This window comes from Lemur catta, chromosome 2 (genome assembly GCF_020740605.2).
Source record: "Lemur catta isolate mLemCat1 chromosome 2, mLemCat1.pri, whole genome shotgun sequence".
NCBI lineage: Eukaryota > Metazoa > Chordata > Mammalia > Primates > Lemuridae > Lemur > Lemur catta.
In genome coordinates, this window is record NC_059129.1 from 2,134,662 (window position 1) to 2,151,177 (window position 16,516).

Consider the following 16,516-nt stretch of genomic DNA (forward strand, 5'->3'; position numbering starts at 1 on the left):
ACAAGAAACCTCCTGGCATCAAATGAGTTGAAGGCCGTCAGTGTGGGTTTCAGCGTCACGGGCCCTCTGGCGTCGGCACTGAGTGGACCCCTGCAGACGAGAGCCCTCCATGAATGCCACCCAGACCCCGGAACCGGGCAGGGAGGCCGTCTGGGCTCCCGTGTGGTCCACTGATTCCATGAGGCCCCAAAGCCTTTAGGGGGCACGTCTAGACGTGAGAGAATTCCCAGGTGAAACTCTAAAGGTAACTTGAGATGCCCAAAGGATGAGCAGCTCCCAAGAACCAGCGTGGAGCTCACTCTTTGGCCCCAGCAACCTGGAGTGGGAATCCAGAAGTCTGTGGCCAAGGACGGGAGGAAAAATAATTTGTAACTGCTGTGGGGCAAACCACCACGTGCCAAATACGAACCTAACTCAGTGACCAAGGGGGATTTATCCAGCAATGAAAGGGTGGTTCAAAATAAGCAAATCAATGCATGAGCACCACAGTAACAGAATAAGAGGAGAAGTACACGAGCTTACCTCAGTAGGCACAGAAAAATCACCTGACAAAACCCAATACCCTTTCATGATGGAAACACTAAGTAAACTAGGAACAGAACAGAACTTAATAAATGAAGAACGTTTACGGAAAACCCGCAGCTGGCATCATACTCAATGGTGAAAGACTGAGAGCTTCGCCCCGAGATCTGGGATAAGACAAAGACGCCATTGGAACCACGGCTGCGCAACAAGGTACTGGAGATCCTAGCCAGAGCAAGTAGGTAAGCAAAAGAAATGAAAGGCATCCACACTGGAAAGGAAGATGTAAAACCATCTCTATTTGCAGATGATGTGACTCTGCACAGAGAAAATCCCATATAATCCATTAAAAAGCCACGAGGGCTAATAAACCAATTGAACAAACTTGCAGGGTACAAGATCAACACACAAAAATCAGTCATGTTTTTATACATCAGCAATGAGCAATACAAAAAAGAAAACTAAGAAAACCATTCCATTTAAAATAGCATCCAAAAGAATCAAATACCTACAAATAAATTTAACCAAGTGTTCGCCAGTGAGCAGGTCTGTGCAAACCTATCCCCAAAGGCTGAGGAACCTGAGAGGCTGAAGGAAGGCTGACAAAACCAATTTCTCAGAAAGAAACATTTAGTAGGGACTTATGAACAGAAGCCAGGTCTCTGGAGGCTGCAAGAAGGGAGGGTGGATCCCCGAGCCTAACCCCCAGAGCAGGGACCATACACCACAGGGAAGGAATGGGCAGGGCAATTGAAGCTGACCCCTCAGGAAAGGCAGGAATGCTCCAATAATCTGCCTAAGGGCAGGATTTACAGTAACACCACATAGAGGCATTCCCAGAACAGGGGTTAATGGTGGATTAGCATGCAGGGTGGAGCTGCTTTAGCCTCCACACCAAGGAAGTGAGAGGCTGTTGCACTGAAAAGTACAAACCATTAATAAAAAAATTCAATGAATGGAAATAAAATAATAAATGGAAAGACAACTCAAGTTCAAAGATCGGAAGATTTAATATTGTTAACATGACAATCCTCCCCAATACAATCTACAGATTCAATGCAGTATCTACCAAAATTCCAATGAGTTATTTTTCAGAAATGGAAAAGCCAATCCTCAGATGCATATGGAACGAAAGGGAGCCCCAAACAGGCAAAACAAAACAAATGTGAAATAGAAAAATAAAGTCAGAGGACTTGCATTTTCCAATTTCCTTTTTCTTTTTTTTTTTTTTTTTTTTTGAGACAGGGTCTCACTTTGTCACCCATGCTGCAGAGCAGTGGCAGGATCATAGATCATAGCCCACTTGAACCTCAAACTCCTAGGTTCAAGAAATTCTCCTTCCTCAGCCTCCCTCCCAAGTAGCCAGGTCTACAGGCACAGGCCACCATGTCCAGTTAATTTTTTTTTTTGAAAGACAATGTCTTGCTATGTTTCCTAAGCTAGTCTCAAATTCCCAAAGTGCTGGGATTACAGATATGAGCCACTGCTCCCAGCCCAATTTCAATTTAATACAAAGCTACAGTAATTAAAAAACAGTGTGGAAATGGCACCATTGAAAATACATATAGACTAATGGAATATGACATAGTCCAGAAATGAACCCAAATATCCATGCTCAATTGACTTATGACAAAAGTACCAAGAACCATCCAATGAGGAAAGAAAGGATTCTTAAAAAAATGGTGATGGGACAACATACAAAAGAATAAAGTTGGATCCCTATCTCATTTGATACACAAAAATTAAGTCACAATGGATCAACAACCCAAAGAAAAGAGCTAAAGCTGTGAAAGTACAAGAAGAAAACTAAGGGTAAATCTTCATGATCTAGGATTTATCAATGGATTCTCCGATTTGATACCAAAAGCACGAGGAACAAAAGAAAACAATGATAACTTAGACTGCATAAAAATTTAAAATGTTGTTGTCAAAGGACATTATTGGCCAGGCGCGGTGGCTCATGCCTGTAATCCTAGCACTCTGGGAGGCGGAGGCAGGAGGATCGTTCGAGGTCAGGAGTTCGAGACCAGAATGAGCAAGAGCGAGACCCTGTCTTTACTAAAAAAATAGAAAGAAATTAACCGGACAATTAAAACTATATAGAAAAAATTAGCCAGGCATGGTGGCACATGCCTGTAGTCCCAGCTACTTGGGAGGTTGAGGCAGGAGGATCGCTTGAGCCCAGGAGTTTGAGGTTGTTGTGAGCTAGGCTGACACCACGGCACTCTAGCCCAGGCAACAGAGTGAGACTCTGTCTAAAAAAAAAAAAAAGGACATTATCAACACAGTATGGAGAAAATATTTCCAAATCACGTATTAGATAAAGGTTTAATACCCAGAATGTCTGAAGAACTCTTACAACTCCACAGCAACACAACAGCAGATGGTCCAGTTAGAAAACAGGCAGAGGACGTGGACACACATTTCCCCAGAGAAGATATACAAATGGCCAACAAGCAAATGAAAATGTTTAACATCATTAGTGTTTCAGGAAAGTCAAATCAAAACCACAATGAAATACCACTTCACATCCACGAGGAAAGCTTCAAATTTAAAATAACAACAAAACAAAACAAAATAGAAAACAAGTGTGGGTGAGAATGTGAATAAATCAGAACTCAAACACTGCTCATGGGAATGCAAAATGGTGCAATACTTATTGACTCCCTACCACAATAAGGCACTAATATATAGAAGAACCCGGACTTTGGAGCCTGTGTCAGTTAGCTTTTGCTGCATAACAAACCATACCAAATTTCAGCGGCTTTAATTCACTGTTACCAAACTCAAAAGGGGTCTGACCCAGGTCGGATTCCTTGCTGCACAGAGAGCCAATTACTGAGACCACAAGAATCACCAAGGAGAAAGGAATTTTACCATGGATGACTCAGCCAGGAGAACCGGAGGGGCAGCCTCAAATCCCCTTCCCGGACCAACCCAGGGCCAGGGCTTCCAGAGCGGGTTGTGCACCGCAGGTCAGGCCTGTGAGGCCTGAAGTCATGGGGGCTGCAGGGGGTCCGATCCAACGCTCAGCTGTGGGTGGTGCATGGCGAGTGGTCGGGAAGTCCCGGGGGAAGATCATTAAGTCTGCTCATCAGCTTTCACTGGTGAAGTCTGAGGCACCAGGGAGAGAACAACAACAGAAAGAAAGAAAAAAAACCATGTGTGGGTACATTCAGGACACCTTGAATCTATGCTCCTAGGTAAAAAAAAAAATGACCCAGGGAGGGGGTCATTTTGCAAGACCTCTTACAGTAATTTGACGTCATCGTCATCACCAGCATCAATGCATATGCCCAGCTGGCAGGACTTTGAGAGGAAGAGAGCCTCCCCTTCCCGGGCCCTCCCTGCCCCAGGACCCCCGAGTTGCGCATCCTGCGCCTTCCGGGTGGCCTCAGGCCCTTGCAGTGCGCCCGCGGGACGCCAGGGGGCGCGCTGAGCCGAGGCCGCCGCGGAGTTGCCGCGCGATGCGGGACGGCGGGAGCCGCGCACGTCCCCGCGGAGCCCGACTCGCTTCCCACGGCGGGACACCACGCGCGCTTCTTAGAAAACACAGTCGGCAGAAGGGGCATGAAGAGGAAAGGTTGGAAAATGCCCAGAACCAACTGCTAACCGCCCCCGGTGTTGGCGCTGGGCTGGCGACGAGTGTCGCTGCGGCCATTGCCCCGCGCCCTCCCTTTCCAGAGCCTGGCAGCCCTTCGTCCTCGGTCCCGGGATCGACGTCCTACGTGTGCGATGTCGCAGTCAAAGGGGCGTCCCACTTTTCAGGGTTTCGAGGCAGAGGCCCCGCACCTGCCCCGGCGGCGCAGGGGACCCGCGGCCCAGTCTGCTCCCGACACTGACGCCTCCCGCTTGCTCGGCCCTGGGAGCCCACACGTAGGAAATCGCACCTCCGTTGTAAAAAGAATAATCACTTAGTTTTTGTAAGATTGGTACAATTTTCTTTCAGTTAAAGTAACACAAAGAATATAATGGGGCCGGGCGCGGGGGCTCACGCTGTAATCCCAGCGCTGTGGGAGGCCGAGGCGGGAGGATGGCCTGAGGCCAGGAGGTGGAGACCAGCCTGAGCAACGTGGGAGACCCCATCTCAAGAAAGGGAAGGAGATGGGACGAGAAGGGAGGAAGGCAGGAGGGAAGGGAACGATTAGCTAGGGTGCTCAGCTGTGTTCCCAGCTACTGGGGAGGCTGAGCCCGGCAGTGTGAGGCTGCAGTGAGCTGTGATGACCCCACTGCACTCCAGCCTGGGCAACAGAGCGAGACCCTGTCTCAAGCAAGAACGAAAGAAAAAAGAAAAGAAAGAAAAGTGTCCTAATTCCCACCATCTGAAAATAACCATATCATTTGAACACCATTCTAGAAATCTTTGTTGGGAACGGCAGGCTGCAAGACCGGCAGAGGAAGGGCGGACAGGGCATAGGTCAGGTCGGGACTGAGGACTAGACACACGTACCTGCCTCTCCCAGACTGCTGCAAACTCTAGAAAACAACAAGCAGATGTTCACGAGGGAGTAATTCTCCCAGAGCGCTGGACCCCAGCGTGAGGGGCCCCTCGGAGGAAGGGGCCCGATGGGGCTGCGTTGATGGGAGCAGGGGTCTCAGTGTGGGACTTGGGGGCTTCCAGCTGGGACACAGTGAGCCCAGGCAAACCTCAAGCTCATCGTTTGGGGAACTCCCTAGAGTGGGTTGAATTGTGGCTTCCTCAAAAGGGCTATGTCTACCCTGAGCCTCAGAATGAGACCTTATTTGGCCTAAGGGTCGTAGCAGAAGTCATTAAGGCAGGGACCTGGAGAGGAGACCATCCAGGAGAGAACAGGCCTAAATCCAAGGGGAGGTGTCCCTATGAATGACAGAGAAGGAGACACAGGGACGAGGAGAAGGCCACCTGAAGATGGAGGCAGAGGCGAGAGTGAAGCGTCTCCAAGCCCAGGGCACCCGCAGACCCAGAGCTTGGAAGAAGGAGGGATGGACCTTCCCCTGAAGTCTTTGCGGGGACACAGCCTCGTGTCCCAACTTCATTTTGACCTCTGGCCTCCAGAAATGTGAGAGAATAAATTCCTATTGTTTGAGGCCACCAAGTTTGTGGTGATTTATTCTGGCAGCCATAGAAATTCTGGGTAGTTCTGTATTGTTTGTAGGTTGTTAACGTTTATAACTTTCCTAGTCTGCTCTGTAACAGATGCTTCATATTTGTTCTGTATGTAAATAAACTCAGTTTACCATGTAAGATCTTTATTTTGGCTCCTCTCTTGGTTGGATCAATTTCATTTTCCATGTATTCCTAAGACAGCTGTGCTGCCTGAGTTGTCACGTGGTTAAGAACTTTGGAGGTGAACAGTGGTTGCCTAGAGGTGGGAGGGGGAGGAATTAACCTGGATCCAGCAGGGGGGAGCTTTCTGGGTCAAAGTCAAGTTCTATATCTTGGAAGGAGTCTGGGTTACACAGACATATGCATCAGTCAAAACCCCGAGCGTACCAGGGGTGCCTGCTCTCAACACTTCTATTCAGCATAGTACTGAAGTTCTAGACAGAGCAATTAGGCAAGAAAAAGAAATAAAAGAGGCCGGGCGCGGTGGCTCACGCCTGTAATCCTAGCACTCTGGGAGGCCAAGGCGGGTGGATCGCTCGAGGTCAGGAGTTCGAGACCAGCCTGAGCAAGACCCCGTCTCTACTAAAAATAGAAACAAATTAGCTGGCCAACTAAAAATATATATAGAAAAAATTAGCCGGGCATGGTGGCGCATGCCTGTAGTCCCAGCTACTTGGGAGGCTGAGGCAGTAGGATCGCTTAAGCCCGGGAGTTTGAGGTTGCTGTGAGCTAGGCTGACGCCACGGCACTCACTCTAGCCCGGGCAACAGAGCGAGACTCTGTCTCAAAAAAAAAAAAAAAAAAAAGAAAGAAATAAAAGGCATCCAAATTGGAAAGGAAGAAGTAAAAAATTAACCCTGTTTCCAGATGACATGATCTTGTGTGTAGAAAACCCTCAAGATTCCACAGAAAAATCTGTTAGAACTAATATGAATTCAGCAATATAGCAAGATACAAAGTGAACACACAAAAATCACTTGTATTTGTATTCACTAACAAGGAAAACTAAGAGGGAAATTACACAAACAACTTCGTTTATAATAGCACCAAAAAGAATTATATACTCAGGAAGGAATCTCACCAAGGAGATGAAAAATTTGTACAATGAAAATGATAAAATGTTGCTGAAAGAAATTAAAGAAGACATCAAAATAAAAGGACACACATCTCATGCTAATGGAGTGGGAGGATTCATATTGCTGAGGTGTCAATGCCGCCCAAACTGATGGCAGATTCAATGCAATCCTCATCAAAATTCCAATGGGTCATTTTGCAGAAAGCAGCAGCCCATCCTAAAATTCCCATGGAATCTCAAGGGCCCCGAGTAGTAAAGCAATCTTGAAAAAGAGCGAAGCCAGAGGACTCACGCTTCCTCATTTCAAAACTAGGTAAAAACCTACAGTATCAACACAGGGTGGTCCTGGCGTACATACAGACACACAGATCAATGGAGTAGAACAGAGAGCCTGGAAATAAACCCTCGCACGCGCGGTCACATGATTGGACGGGACCACTCAGCGGGGAAAGGACAGGCTTTTCAACAAATGGTGCTGGGAACGCTGAACATCCACATGCAAAGTAATGACACTGGACCCTGACCTCGCAGCAAGTGCAGACATTAACACACAACAGATCAAAGACCTAAATGTAAGACCTGAAACTACAAAAGCCTTAGCAGAAACCATAGGGCAGAAGCTTCATGATGTTGGATTTGGCAGCGACTTCTTAGACATGACAGCAAAGTCGCAGGCAACAAAAGAAAAAAATAGACAAATTAGCCTTCTTGGAAATGGAAACGTTTTGTGTGTCAAACTAGTGTAAAATAGGAGAGAATATTTGCAAATCAAACATCTGGTAGGGATTGTTACCAGAGTATATAGAAAACTGGCCGGGCACTGTGGCTCACACCTGTAATCCTAGCAGTCTGGGAGGCCGAGGTGGGCAGATCGTTTGAGCTCAGGGGTTTGAGACCAGTCTGAGCAAGAGTGAGACCCCTACTCTACTAAAAATAGAAACACATTAGCTGGACAACTAAAAATATATATAGAAAAAATAAGCCAGGCATGGTGGCACATGCCTGTAGTCCCAGCTACTTGGGAGGCTGAGGCAGGAGGATCGCTTGAGCCCGGGAGTTTGAGGTTGCTGTGAGCTAGGCTGACTGCACGACACTCACTTTAGCCAGGGCAACAGAGTGAGACGCTGTCTCAAAAAAAAAAAAAAAAAAAGAGAGAGAGAGAGAAAACTCCTAACACTCAATTCAAAAATAGAGAAACAACCTGAGTAGACGCTTCTCTGATGATGCACAAATGGCCCATAAGCACAGGGAAAGGTGCCCAGCATCTCTAATCAGCAATAAATGCAAATGCAAACTGCAATCAGCTACCACCTCATACCCACTTGGATGGTTACAAACATGTAAACAGAAAACAACAAGTCTTGGTAGGATGTGGAGAAATTGGAACCCTTGTTCACTGTTGGTGGGAATGTAAAATGGTGCAGTTTCTGTGGAAAACAGTATGGCACTTCCTCAAAAAGTTAAACATAGAATTAATTCCCACAGGGTGCAGCAATCCATGTCTGAGTCCACACCCTGCTGAAACCAGGGTTGGGAAGAGATGATCGCATCCCATCTTCACAGTGGCGCTACTCACAGCCGCTGGAACAGGGACGCGGCCCGAGTGTGCACGGACGGATGAGTGGATTGTGTGAGTGAGTGAGGTGCAGTCAAGCACAGAGCCAGAGTGTGTGGCCCAGCCAGGCTGCTCAGGTCCCCAGCCATGTGCCAGGGGCACAGTTCTTACCGAAAGGTGAGTACTTGTTCTCGAGGCCACATCAGAAGAATGAGAACACGCGGTTTGAGGAGGAAGGAAAGAGAAGTTTGATTACTTTGCCAGCAGAGGAGGAGGATGGAGATGCCTGTCTGTGCCGTCGTCCTCACAATGAGCAGAAACGCAGAGCTTTCCAGGATGGGTTCTCAGCTTCAGGCAGTTACTCTTCCGCTACAGTTGAGGCTTCTAAACCCCCCATCTCGCTGAACACAATCTCCCGACCTCCCCCCAGGACCTTAGGTAAACAAGGAGAAATTTTCTTTCTTTCTTTTTTTTTTTTTTTGAGACAGAGTGTCACTTTGTTGCCCTGGCTAGAGTGAGTGCCGTGGCGTCAGCCTAGCTCACAGCAACCTCAAACTCCTGGGCTCAAGCAATCCTACTGCCTCAGCCTCCCGAGTAGCTGGGACTACAGGCATGCACCACCATGCCCGGCTAATTTTTTCTCTATATATTTTAGTTGGCCAGCTAATTTGTTTCTATTTTTTTTAGTAGAGACGGGGGTCTCGCTCTTGCTGAGGCTGGTCTCGAACTCCTGACCTCGAGCAATCCACCCCCCTCGGCCTCCCAGAGTGCTAGGATTACAGGCGTGAGCCACCGTGCCTGGCCCTCTTTCTTACGTGCCCTAGTCCAGTTCTCAGCAAACCCCAAAGGCAGATGGAAATTCTGCTGGGCACAATACACAGCTGTGAGCACTTGCACCCGGTGGGGGGTGGCCAGGTGGGAGGCGTTTTTTCCCCCTGCCCTACTCTGTGCAAATGGCTGTGGTGGGTGTTAGTTACCCCCAGCTGTTTCTCCAATCAGCTGTGCCTCTGGCATCCATCAGAGCCCGCAGTGCCTCCCCGCAGATTGACTCCTCTCCCCTCCCGGGGAGTTGGTGCCCTGTCCCACCCATGCCTGGGGGTGGGGGCAAGAGGCACCCTGTCCCCCAACGCCCTCACCACAGGGCAGCAGGATGTGCCCACTGGTTCCCCCCTTTTGCCAGGGGAATTCAACTGTTTAGCTAAACCATTAACTGTATCCCAGACCTTTAACCTTCTACTAGGTCATTAAATATGAAATGCCCCACCTAGAATCAAACAAGGTCAGGAGTTCAAGACCAGCCGGAGCAAGAGCAAGACCCCATCTCTACTAAAAAATAGAAATAAATTAACTGGACAACTAAAAATATGTAGAAAAGGTTAGCCGGGCATGGTGGCACATGCCTGTAGTCCCAGCTACTCGGGAGGCTGAGGCAGGAGGATCACTTGAGCCCAGGAGTTTGAGGTTGCTGTGAGCTAGGCTGCCTCCACAGCACTCTAGCCCGGGCAACAGAGCAAGACTCTGGCTCAAAAAAAAAAAAAAAAAAGAAAAAGAATCAAACAAGGTAATCGAACATTTTCTACCCAATAACCCAACACATATGGGATCTTGTCCCATTTCCTTGACCTTTGACAAAATAATTTCAGTTATAAGACAGTAAAATTTAAAGTTTCATTTAACAGCCAGTTTTCCTCATACTCCAGCACACACATTGGATTACAATAAAACCATTTTCCTTAGATGTAGGTTAGCAGCTGTAAGTTAACCATCCAGCCAAAATTTTTCCCAAGAGACTTTTAGATGGAACTTTCCTATGTTGCAACAAAACTTTCCAAACAAACACAGACAACAGAATTCTCAACACAAAATGCCAGGCCTATCAAACAAATAGGAATCCAAAGGGGACAAAGGCCATCCAAACTGCACCTCAATGGTGCCCCAAATGCCCCGCCACAGGCCAGAAGGTTCACAAATGTGAATCCAGGGAGATCAATTCTAATCCCCCCCTCCCCCTCGTCATTCCCTGGGAAACCCTTCTGAAATGGGGGCCTAGTCCCACCTGTTCCCTGGAAACCACAAAGAGCTCCAAACTCAAACCACATCCCTGCTCCACAAAACCACTACATTTGCACCCGCAAACGGCGCCTCTAAACCAACAGGGAGGCCTGAACCCCCTCTACAATGAGTGGAAACAGGGTCTCAGCACCCTGGGGCTTTACTCACAAATGGCCGTGGCTGTCTCGGGGCTTCGCAAATCTATTTCCTTTTCTTCAACTCAGTTCAGGTTGGTCGGAGCGGCGTCCATCCGGAAAGAAAGGCATGGGCTCCTCGGAGCTAATCCTGCCCCAGGACGTGCTAGGAATCCCTTTCTTTCCTACCCAGGAGGCGATGCTCCCACCCCTGGCTTGACCGGGAGCGCCCCCTGCCTCTTCCAGCCGTCCAGGGTGCCACTCACCTGGGAAGCCGCCAATGGCCACACCAGAGACGCCAAATCTGTTATCAAAAGCTCGCACCTGTTCTCCAGGCTGCATCAGAACGAGAACACGCGGTTTGAGGAGGAAGGAAAGAGAAGTTTGATTACTCTGCCAGCAGAGGAGGAGGATGGAGATGCCTGTCTGTGCCGTCGTCCTCACAATGAGCAGAAACACAGAGCTTTCCCGGATGGGTTCTCAGCTTCAGGCAGTTACTGTTCCGCTATAGTGGATGGTTCAGATCGTCCCATCTCGCTGAAGACAATCCCCGGACCTCCCTTTACCAGGACTGGGCTGTGCCATCTCCTTCAGCACAAATAACAAAAGACAAACTGTGCCCCTCCCAGCCACGGCCTGAAGCCGGGATGCAGGCTCTAGTTCTCAAAAAGGAGTGGAGGAGGTTTTAAAGAGACAGAAAATATTTTTGCTTTTTTTTTTTTTCCCTAGGCCATTCCCTCTGTTACTATTCCCCACAACCAGTATTTCCTTTCCATATCTATCAGAGGAATGACTCTATCGGGCTACCGCTCTGGTACACAGGTGAGGCTAAGCCCGTGCCGTTCACGCCTTCATCGTGCAGGGCAGGCCCCGAGCAAATGGGCCAGACACCTGCAGAGGGGCCCCGGGTCTTCGGCAATGGGGGCTGTTTCCAGCCCCCAAGAGGGGAGGTCAGGAGAGCAGGGAGAGCCCCGGGTCCCAGCAGGTACGAGCCCCAATGAGGATGGTGGTGCTACGCAGGTGGTATGGTCTGAATGTTTGTGTGCCCCCAATTTCGTAAGTTCAAGCCCCAACGTGAGGGTGTTAGGAGGTGAGGCCTTTGGAGGTCATCAGGTTTTGATGAGGCCATGTGGAAGGACCCCCATATTGGGGTTAGTGTCCTTGTAAGATGAGGAGACCACAGCTGTCCCCACCCCCTGACCCCATGTGAGGACCTGACCAGGGGCACAGGCTCCGCCCTCCTTCTGAGGCTGGGGCTTCCCGCGAGGCCCCCGCGGCTCTGAGGGCGCTGCAGATGGAGACACTCTGTCTGCTGAGCCCCAGACCTCAGAGGCGGCTTCCAAGCCCCACACGTGGAGGGCAGGGGTCCCAGGGCCGAGTGGCGCTAACCCAACCCCTGACACCAGGGCCAGCCAGCCCAGGGCCCACCACTGCTGGCAGGAGAAGGCCTCATTGTCGTGTCCTGGCAGAGTTGGGACTGGGGCGTGCCCGGGCCAGGAAATAAATGCTCAGTAAATCCCTCTCTTGGAGAGCCCTGATCCCGAGGGACAAAGGACCTGTGTTGAGTGTCCCTGAGCATGGCTCAGGGCCAGCACTGGGCCAGGGTGGACGGGGGTGGGGGGGGAGGTGGACAGGATTCTGTAGGACCGGGACCTCCCACCAGGTGGGCTACCCCGCAAGCCTGCGCACGCAGGGCTGCAGGAGTGTATCGTGTCTGCGGGTTCCGTGTGTGTTTGGGTAGCCCTCACGTGTGCATCGTGCATGTTCAAGTGCACGTGTGCAGGTGCATCTGTGCTCACCGCCTGGTGCACTCTGGAAATGCACCCCCAGTGTGCACTTGGGCAGGTCCCGGATTCCTCTGGCCAGGCTGGCCACTGTCTGCTCCTCCGGCCCCCCGGCCACCCTAGCGGCCGCTTCCTGGAGTCCCGGCCAGACGGACCCTCCTGGGCGCCAACCCTGCCAGCCTGCAGTGAGAAGGAAGGCGACGGGGCTGGCAGCCACACCAGGAAAAGTGCCCTCGGGCTGGGCTGGGCCAGGACAGCAGCTGCTCTGAGCAGCCCCCGGCTCCCCCTCTGGCCCCAGAGCTGCGCTTGCCGAGAGCTTCGGCCTCTTCTCCCTCCGCCTCCGCGAAGGAGGCTCCTCCAGAGGCCTTGACGGGGGTCTGAAGGCACGTGGCCGTGGGCTGCTAGCGCCTGTGAACACCCGCATCGGAATCTCAAAGAATTGTCATCTTTCATAAAACATCATTTTTTATTGTTCCTAACAGTTTTAACATGTAAAATGCACTTGTGGCTCCTGCGCTGTGCAGATGCGGGCAGAGGCCGGTTTGGCCCGAGCCACCGTTTGCCCACCCTGGCGCAGGCACCTGGCGCAGGTGATGGAAGTGCCCCGCCTGCGGTCCCTCCTCCACTGTCATCCCCGGAAGACCGATGAGACCGGCGTCCCCTGTTCCTGCTGAGCCAGCACCTGCAGAGTCAGGCTGTGCCCAGACGGAGCCGTTCTCTGCACCCCCTTTCCTTGGACGCACGTGGGGCATCTGGACACGCGGGGACAGCGGGCCTGCTGCCCTCCCCACCCCCGCACAGCCCCCCAGGGAGGACGCCCCCCAGTGTGCACTCGGCCGTCTCTGGGTGGACACGTCCGGTGTTTCTAATTTTGCTCTTTCCAGAGAAGAACTTAGCACACCTGCCCGCACGGCGCGAAGGCAAACTGCGGGTGACCGGCCCTTCCGTGGCGAGTGCCCTGGGTCCTCACGGCCGCCGCTGAGTAGGTTCTGTCGTTATCCCGGCAGAGCAGGTGAGGCCATGACAGCACAGAGCGGTGACGCAAGCACCCCGTGTCCCACCCCAGCGCGCAGCGAGGCCGGGCCTGGGCGGCGTCCGGCTCCGGCGCTGCGCTGATGACCCCCACCCCGAGGCCACCCCCCCCAGGGTCAGAGGCCCCGGGCACAGCCTGAGCTTCAGCCGCCACGTCGCCCCAGCTGTGCACAGGACACGCATGGAGCCTCCACTGAGCTCTCGGTCCCCTCGACCTGCTCACGGGTGGGTGTCTGAGGACCTTTGTCCCTTGTCCCCCATCCTTATCCTACGACGTCACCAATTCCCCAGACCTGAGTTCCTTCCCAAACGGGTGGCTTTGGTTCCTTCAAATTCCTTGGAATGAAACATCTCCAGACAGGGGGTTTATGCAAACAGGGGTCCCTGCCCACCTTCATAGGATCCCTCCCAGCGTGCCCTGTTGTTGCCTGGGTAAGGCGGACCCTCGGCCCGGCCGTAGGCGCCCTCAGAAGGCCTGCCCGGGACAATGGCCCGCCCCCGCCCCTCCACCCCCTGTCAGGGCACCGACCGCACCTTTGGTGCCCTTCCCTCCCGGGGCCCGTAAACCCATCAAGCCGGGTTCATCCCCCTGTGCCTAGACCTGGCACACAGGAGAGACCACGGCCACCTTCCGAGGACAAGACATGGAGGGCCAGGGTCTGCAGTGCCCCTGAGCCCCTGCTTAGGGCACAAAGAACTGGACTGTCCACCCTGGCTCTCAGGGTCAGCGGGGAGCCCGGCTGGGCGCCAGAAAGCCTGGCAGACAGCAGGAGCTGCCTGGGCCTGGAGGGGTCCTGCGTCCAGGTCCCCCGTGGCAGAGCGTCTGTGGGCACCTGACCTGCCACTGCCCGGGCTCAATCCTGTCTGGCTGGGCTGGACAAGGCTCCGAGCAAACCTCTCCCCTCCTCTGCAGTCAAGGTCTGTGCAGGTGCTGAGGAGAGAGAACACAGAGGTAACCATAAAATGCCTGTTACTGTCCCCAGTGCTGTTTGTGTAGGCTGCGGGGCCAGGACAGCAAACACTGCACGACCGGGAAACTCCCCCAGGAAGAGTCCCGCTGCCCAGCCCCTTCCTGGCCCTGGTGGCCCCTCGCTCCTTCCTTCTGGACGGGGGCCCACGGGGCTCGGAGGGTATAAAGGGCAGGGGGAGGGCACCCAGGCACAGCAAGACTCCCTGGCGCAGACGGTCCCGGTGGGAGTCGGGAGGCCTCCGCTCTTCTCCCCGGAGCCCTGGACGCACCACGGGCCATGCTGCTGCTGCTGACTCTCGCCCTCCTGGGGAGCCGCCCCTGCTGGGCCGCCCGTAAGTCCCGCTGGTCCCCCCGCCCGGCCCAGGCGGCCACCTCCCCTCTCCATCCAGGAGGGCAAGGGACTCACCCCAGCCCTTGTCACAGGTGGACTCTGGTCACAGGCCACCCTGTCTGCCCGGAGGGGCATGTCACCTGTGCCGGAGAGCCCGCCTGCCTATCCCCGTGGTGTGGGCTCCTCTCCCGTTTCTTTCCTCCCTGCAGGGCAGTACGGGCTGGGAGGAGGCACTTATTTCAGGACCTCTGAGAACTTTGATGGTGAAATCACGGGGCTGCGGGTGTTCATCGGTGCTATTAACAACATCAAAAGGTGAGTGGGCTCCCGGCCACCGCCCGACACCCCATCCCAGTGCAGCCAGAGCCTGGGAACGTCCTGCCTGGCTCCTGGGGACTCCGTGAGGCCAGCTGGGCCCTTAGAGCCCCTGGACACCTCCCTTCCATGTGTCCCTGTTCCTCAGCCACCTCCTCTCCCCTCACCTGCCCCCTCCCTCCTACTCCACGGTACGTCCTGGCCCTGCTCCCTGGGCTGGTCTAGGAGGGCGAGCTGGCCAGGCTGGCGAGTGTGGGAAGTCACCTACTCATCAGCCCCAGAGCTGCTCCGCTGGGAGTGACTCGGGCTCAGGAGGCCCCAGCTTGGCCAGGGACAGCCCCGCTGTGAGCCGCCGGGACAGCTGCGGCCCCTCCTGAGGGCCGTGACGACCTGGCCCACACGGGCTCTCCTACCGCGATCTGGGTGACGCCTCCAACAACCACCCCCGCTCTGCAGATGAGGAGCTGAGTCCTGGAGATCCTGGGTGACCAGCTCAAGGTCACGGGCCTGACAGTGGCAGGGCAAGGGTTTGAGGCCAGCAGGTCCATCTCGGGGACCCAAACTCTGCCAGGGCTGCTGTCCCTGTGTCAGGAGGGGAGGGTGGGAGCATGGAGGCTCGGGGAGGGGCTGGGTCACCCCAGATGGCAGGGGTTCAAACTTCACCCCCCTCGCAGTATCCAGGTGAAATTTGGAGACAGCTGGGATGATCGACGTGGCGCCTCGGGTGGGAGGAGCCAGGAACTCCTCCTGTGGCCGGGCGAGTACATCACCGAGATCCACGGCTCATTCGACTTATTAATCCATTTCCTGTCCATGTGCACTGACATGAGAGGCTGCGTCTCCTTTGGGAAGAGGGTTGGCAAGGAGTTCTCTGCCTTCCCCAGCCAACCGGGACAGGTGCTCACGGGCATCTTCGGCCAGTATGGACTCCTCGGCCTCAAGGGCATCGGCTTTACCTGGGATTTTCCGACAGTGGAGGACACCCCTGCAACAGATGATGATGATGAGGAGGAGGAGGAGGAGGAGGAGGAGCAGGAGGAGGACGATGATCATAATGATGATGATGAGGCACTTATTTGGCAATAGTTACAGGGCAGTTTACAAGGTGACAAACGCGGAAGCCAGCTGGGGTGTGGTGGCTAACAGTCCTGGGGTAACGGAGTTGTGACGATGAATCTGACGTCACCAATAAATAAAGCTTCTGCAGGGACAGGGCGTCCAGTGTGGTGCTTGGGTCCTGGGTACCACCAGCATTGCCAAAGCCTTCCCGCCTCCTGGGGCACAAATCTCCCGGGCCTGGAGCCCAGAGAACCAAGCTGAAGGGTGGGGCAGGGGTGACTCCGCCAAGGTCGCGGGGCCTGCCCGCAAAGACCGAGGAGTCTGCCTCCAGGGCCACCACTGCCCCGGCCCCCAGGCCCATCCCGCTGCCTCTCCGGGCCGGGCTCAGTGCCAGGCTTCTCCGAGTGGCCAGGGGGCCTCAGGGCAGCCCCGCGTTCACCCATTCACGCAGCAGTCATTTGCCAAGGGCGTCCACACCAGGCTCCCCGGGCCCTGGGGGTGCACAGAAGAGGCCAGGTGTGCAGATGCGGGGCTGGCCGCCCCGTGGGGGCAGATGCAGAAGCAGATGGCAGCAGGTCACGGCAGCACCTGCACTGATGGG

The 16,516-nt window shown here is 53.5% G+C and overlaps 1 protein-coding gene across 1 annotated transcript; it reads left to right on the forward strand.

The window, feature by feature from the left end:
• Positions 1 to 14,373: 14,373 nt before the first annotated feature.
• On the forward strand, positions 14,374 to 16,058 carry LOC123632272 (zymogen granule protein 16 homolog B-like). Its single transcript, XM_045542337.1, has 3 exons — positions 14,374 to 14,542; positions 14,751 to 14,856; positions 15,531 to 16,058. The coding sequence occupies exons 1-3, from the start codon at positions 14,488 to 14,490 to the stop codon at positions 15,940 to 15,942; spliced, it is 573 nt and encodes a 190-aa protein (XP_045398293.1). The 5' UTR covers positions 14,374 to 14,487; the 3' UTR covers positions 15,943 to 16,058.
• Positions 16,059 to 16,516: the final 458 nt, after the last annotated feature.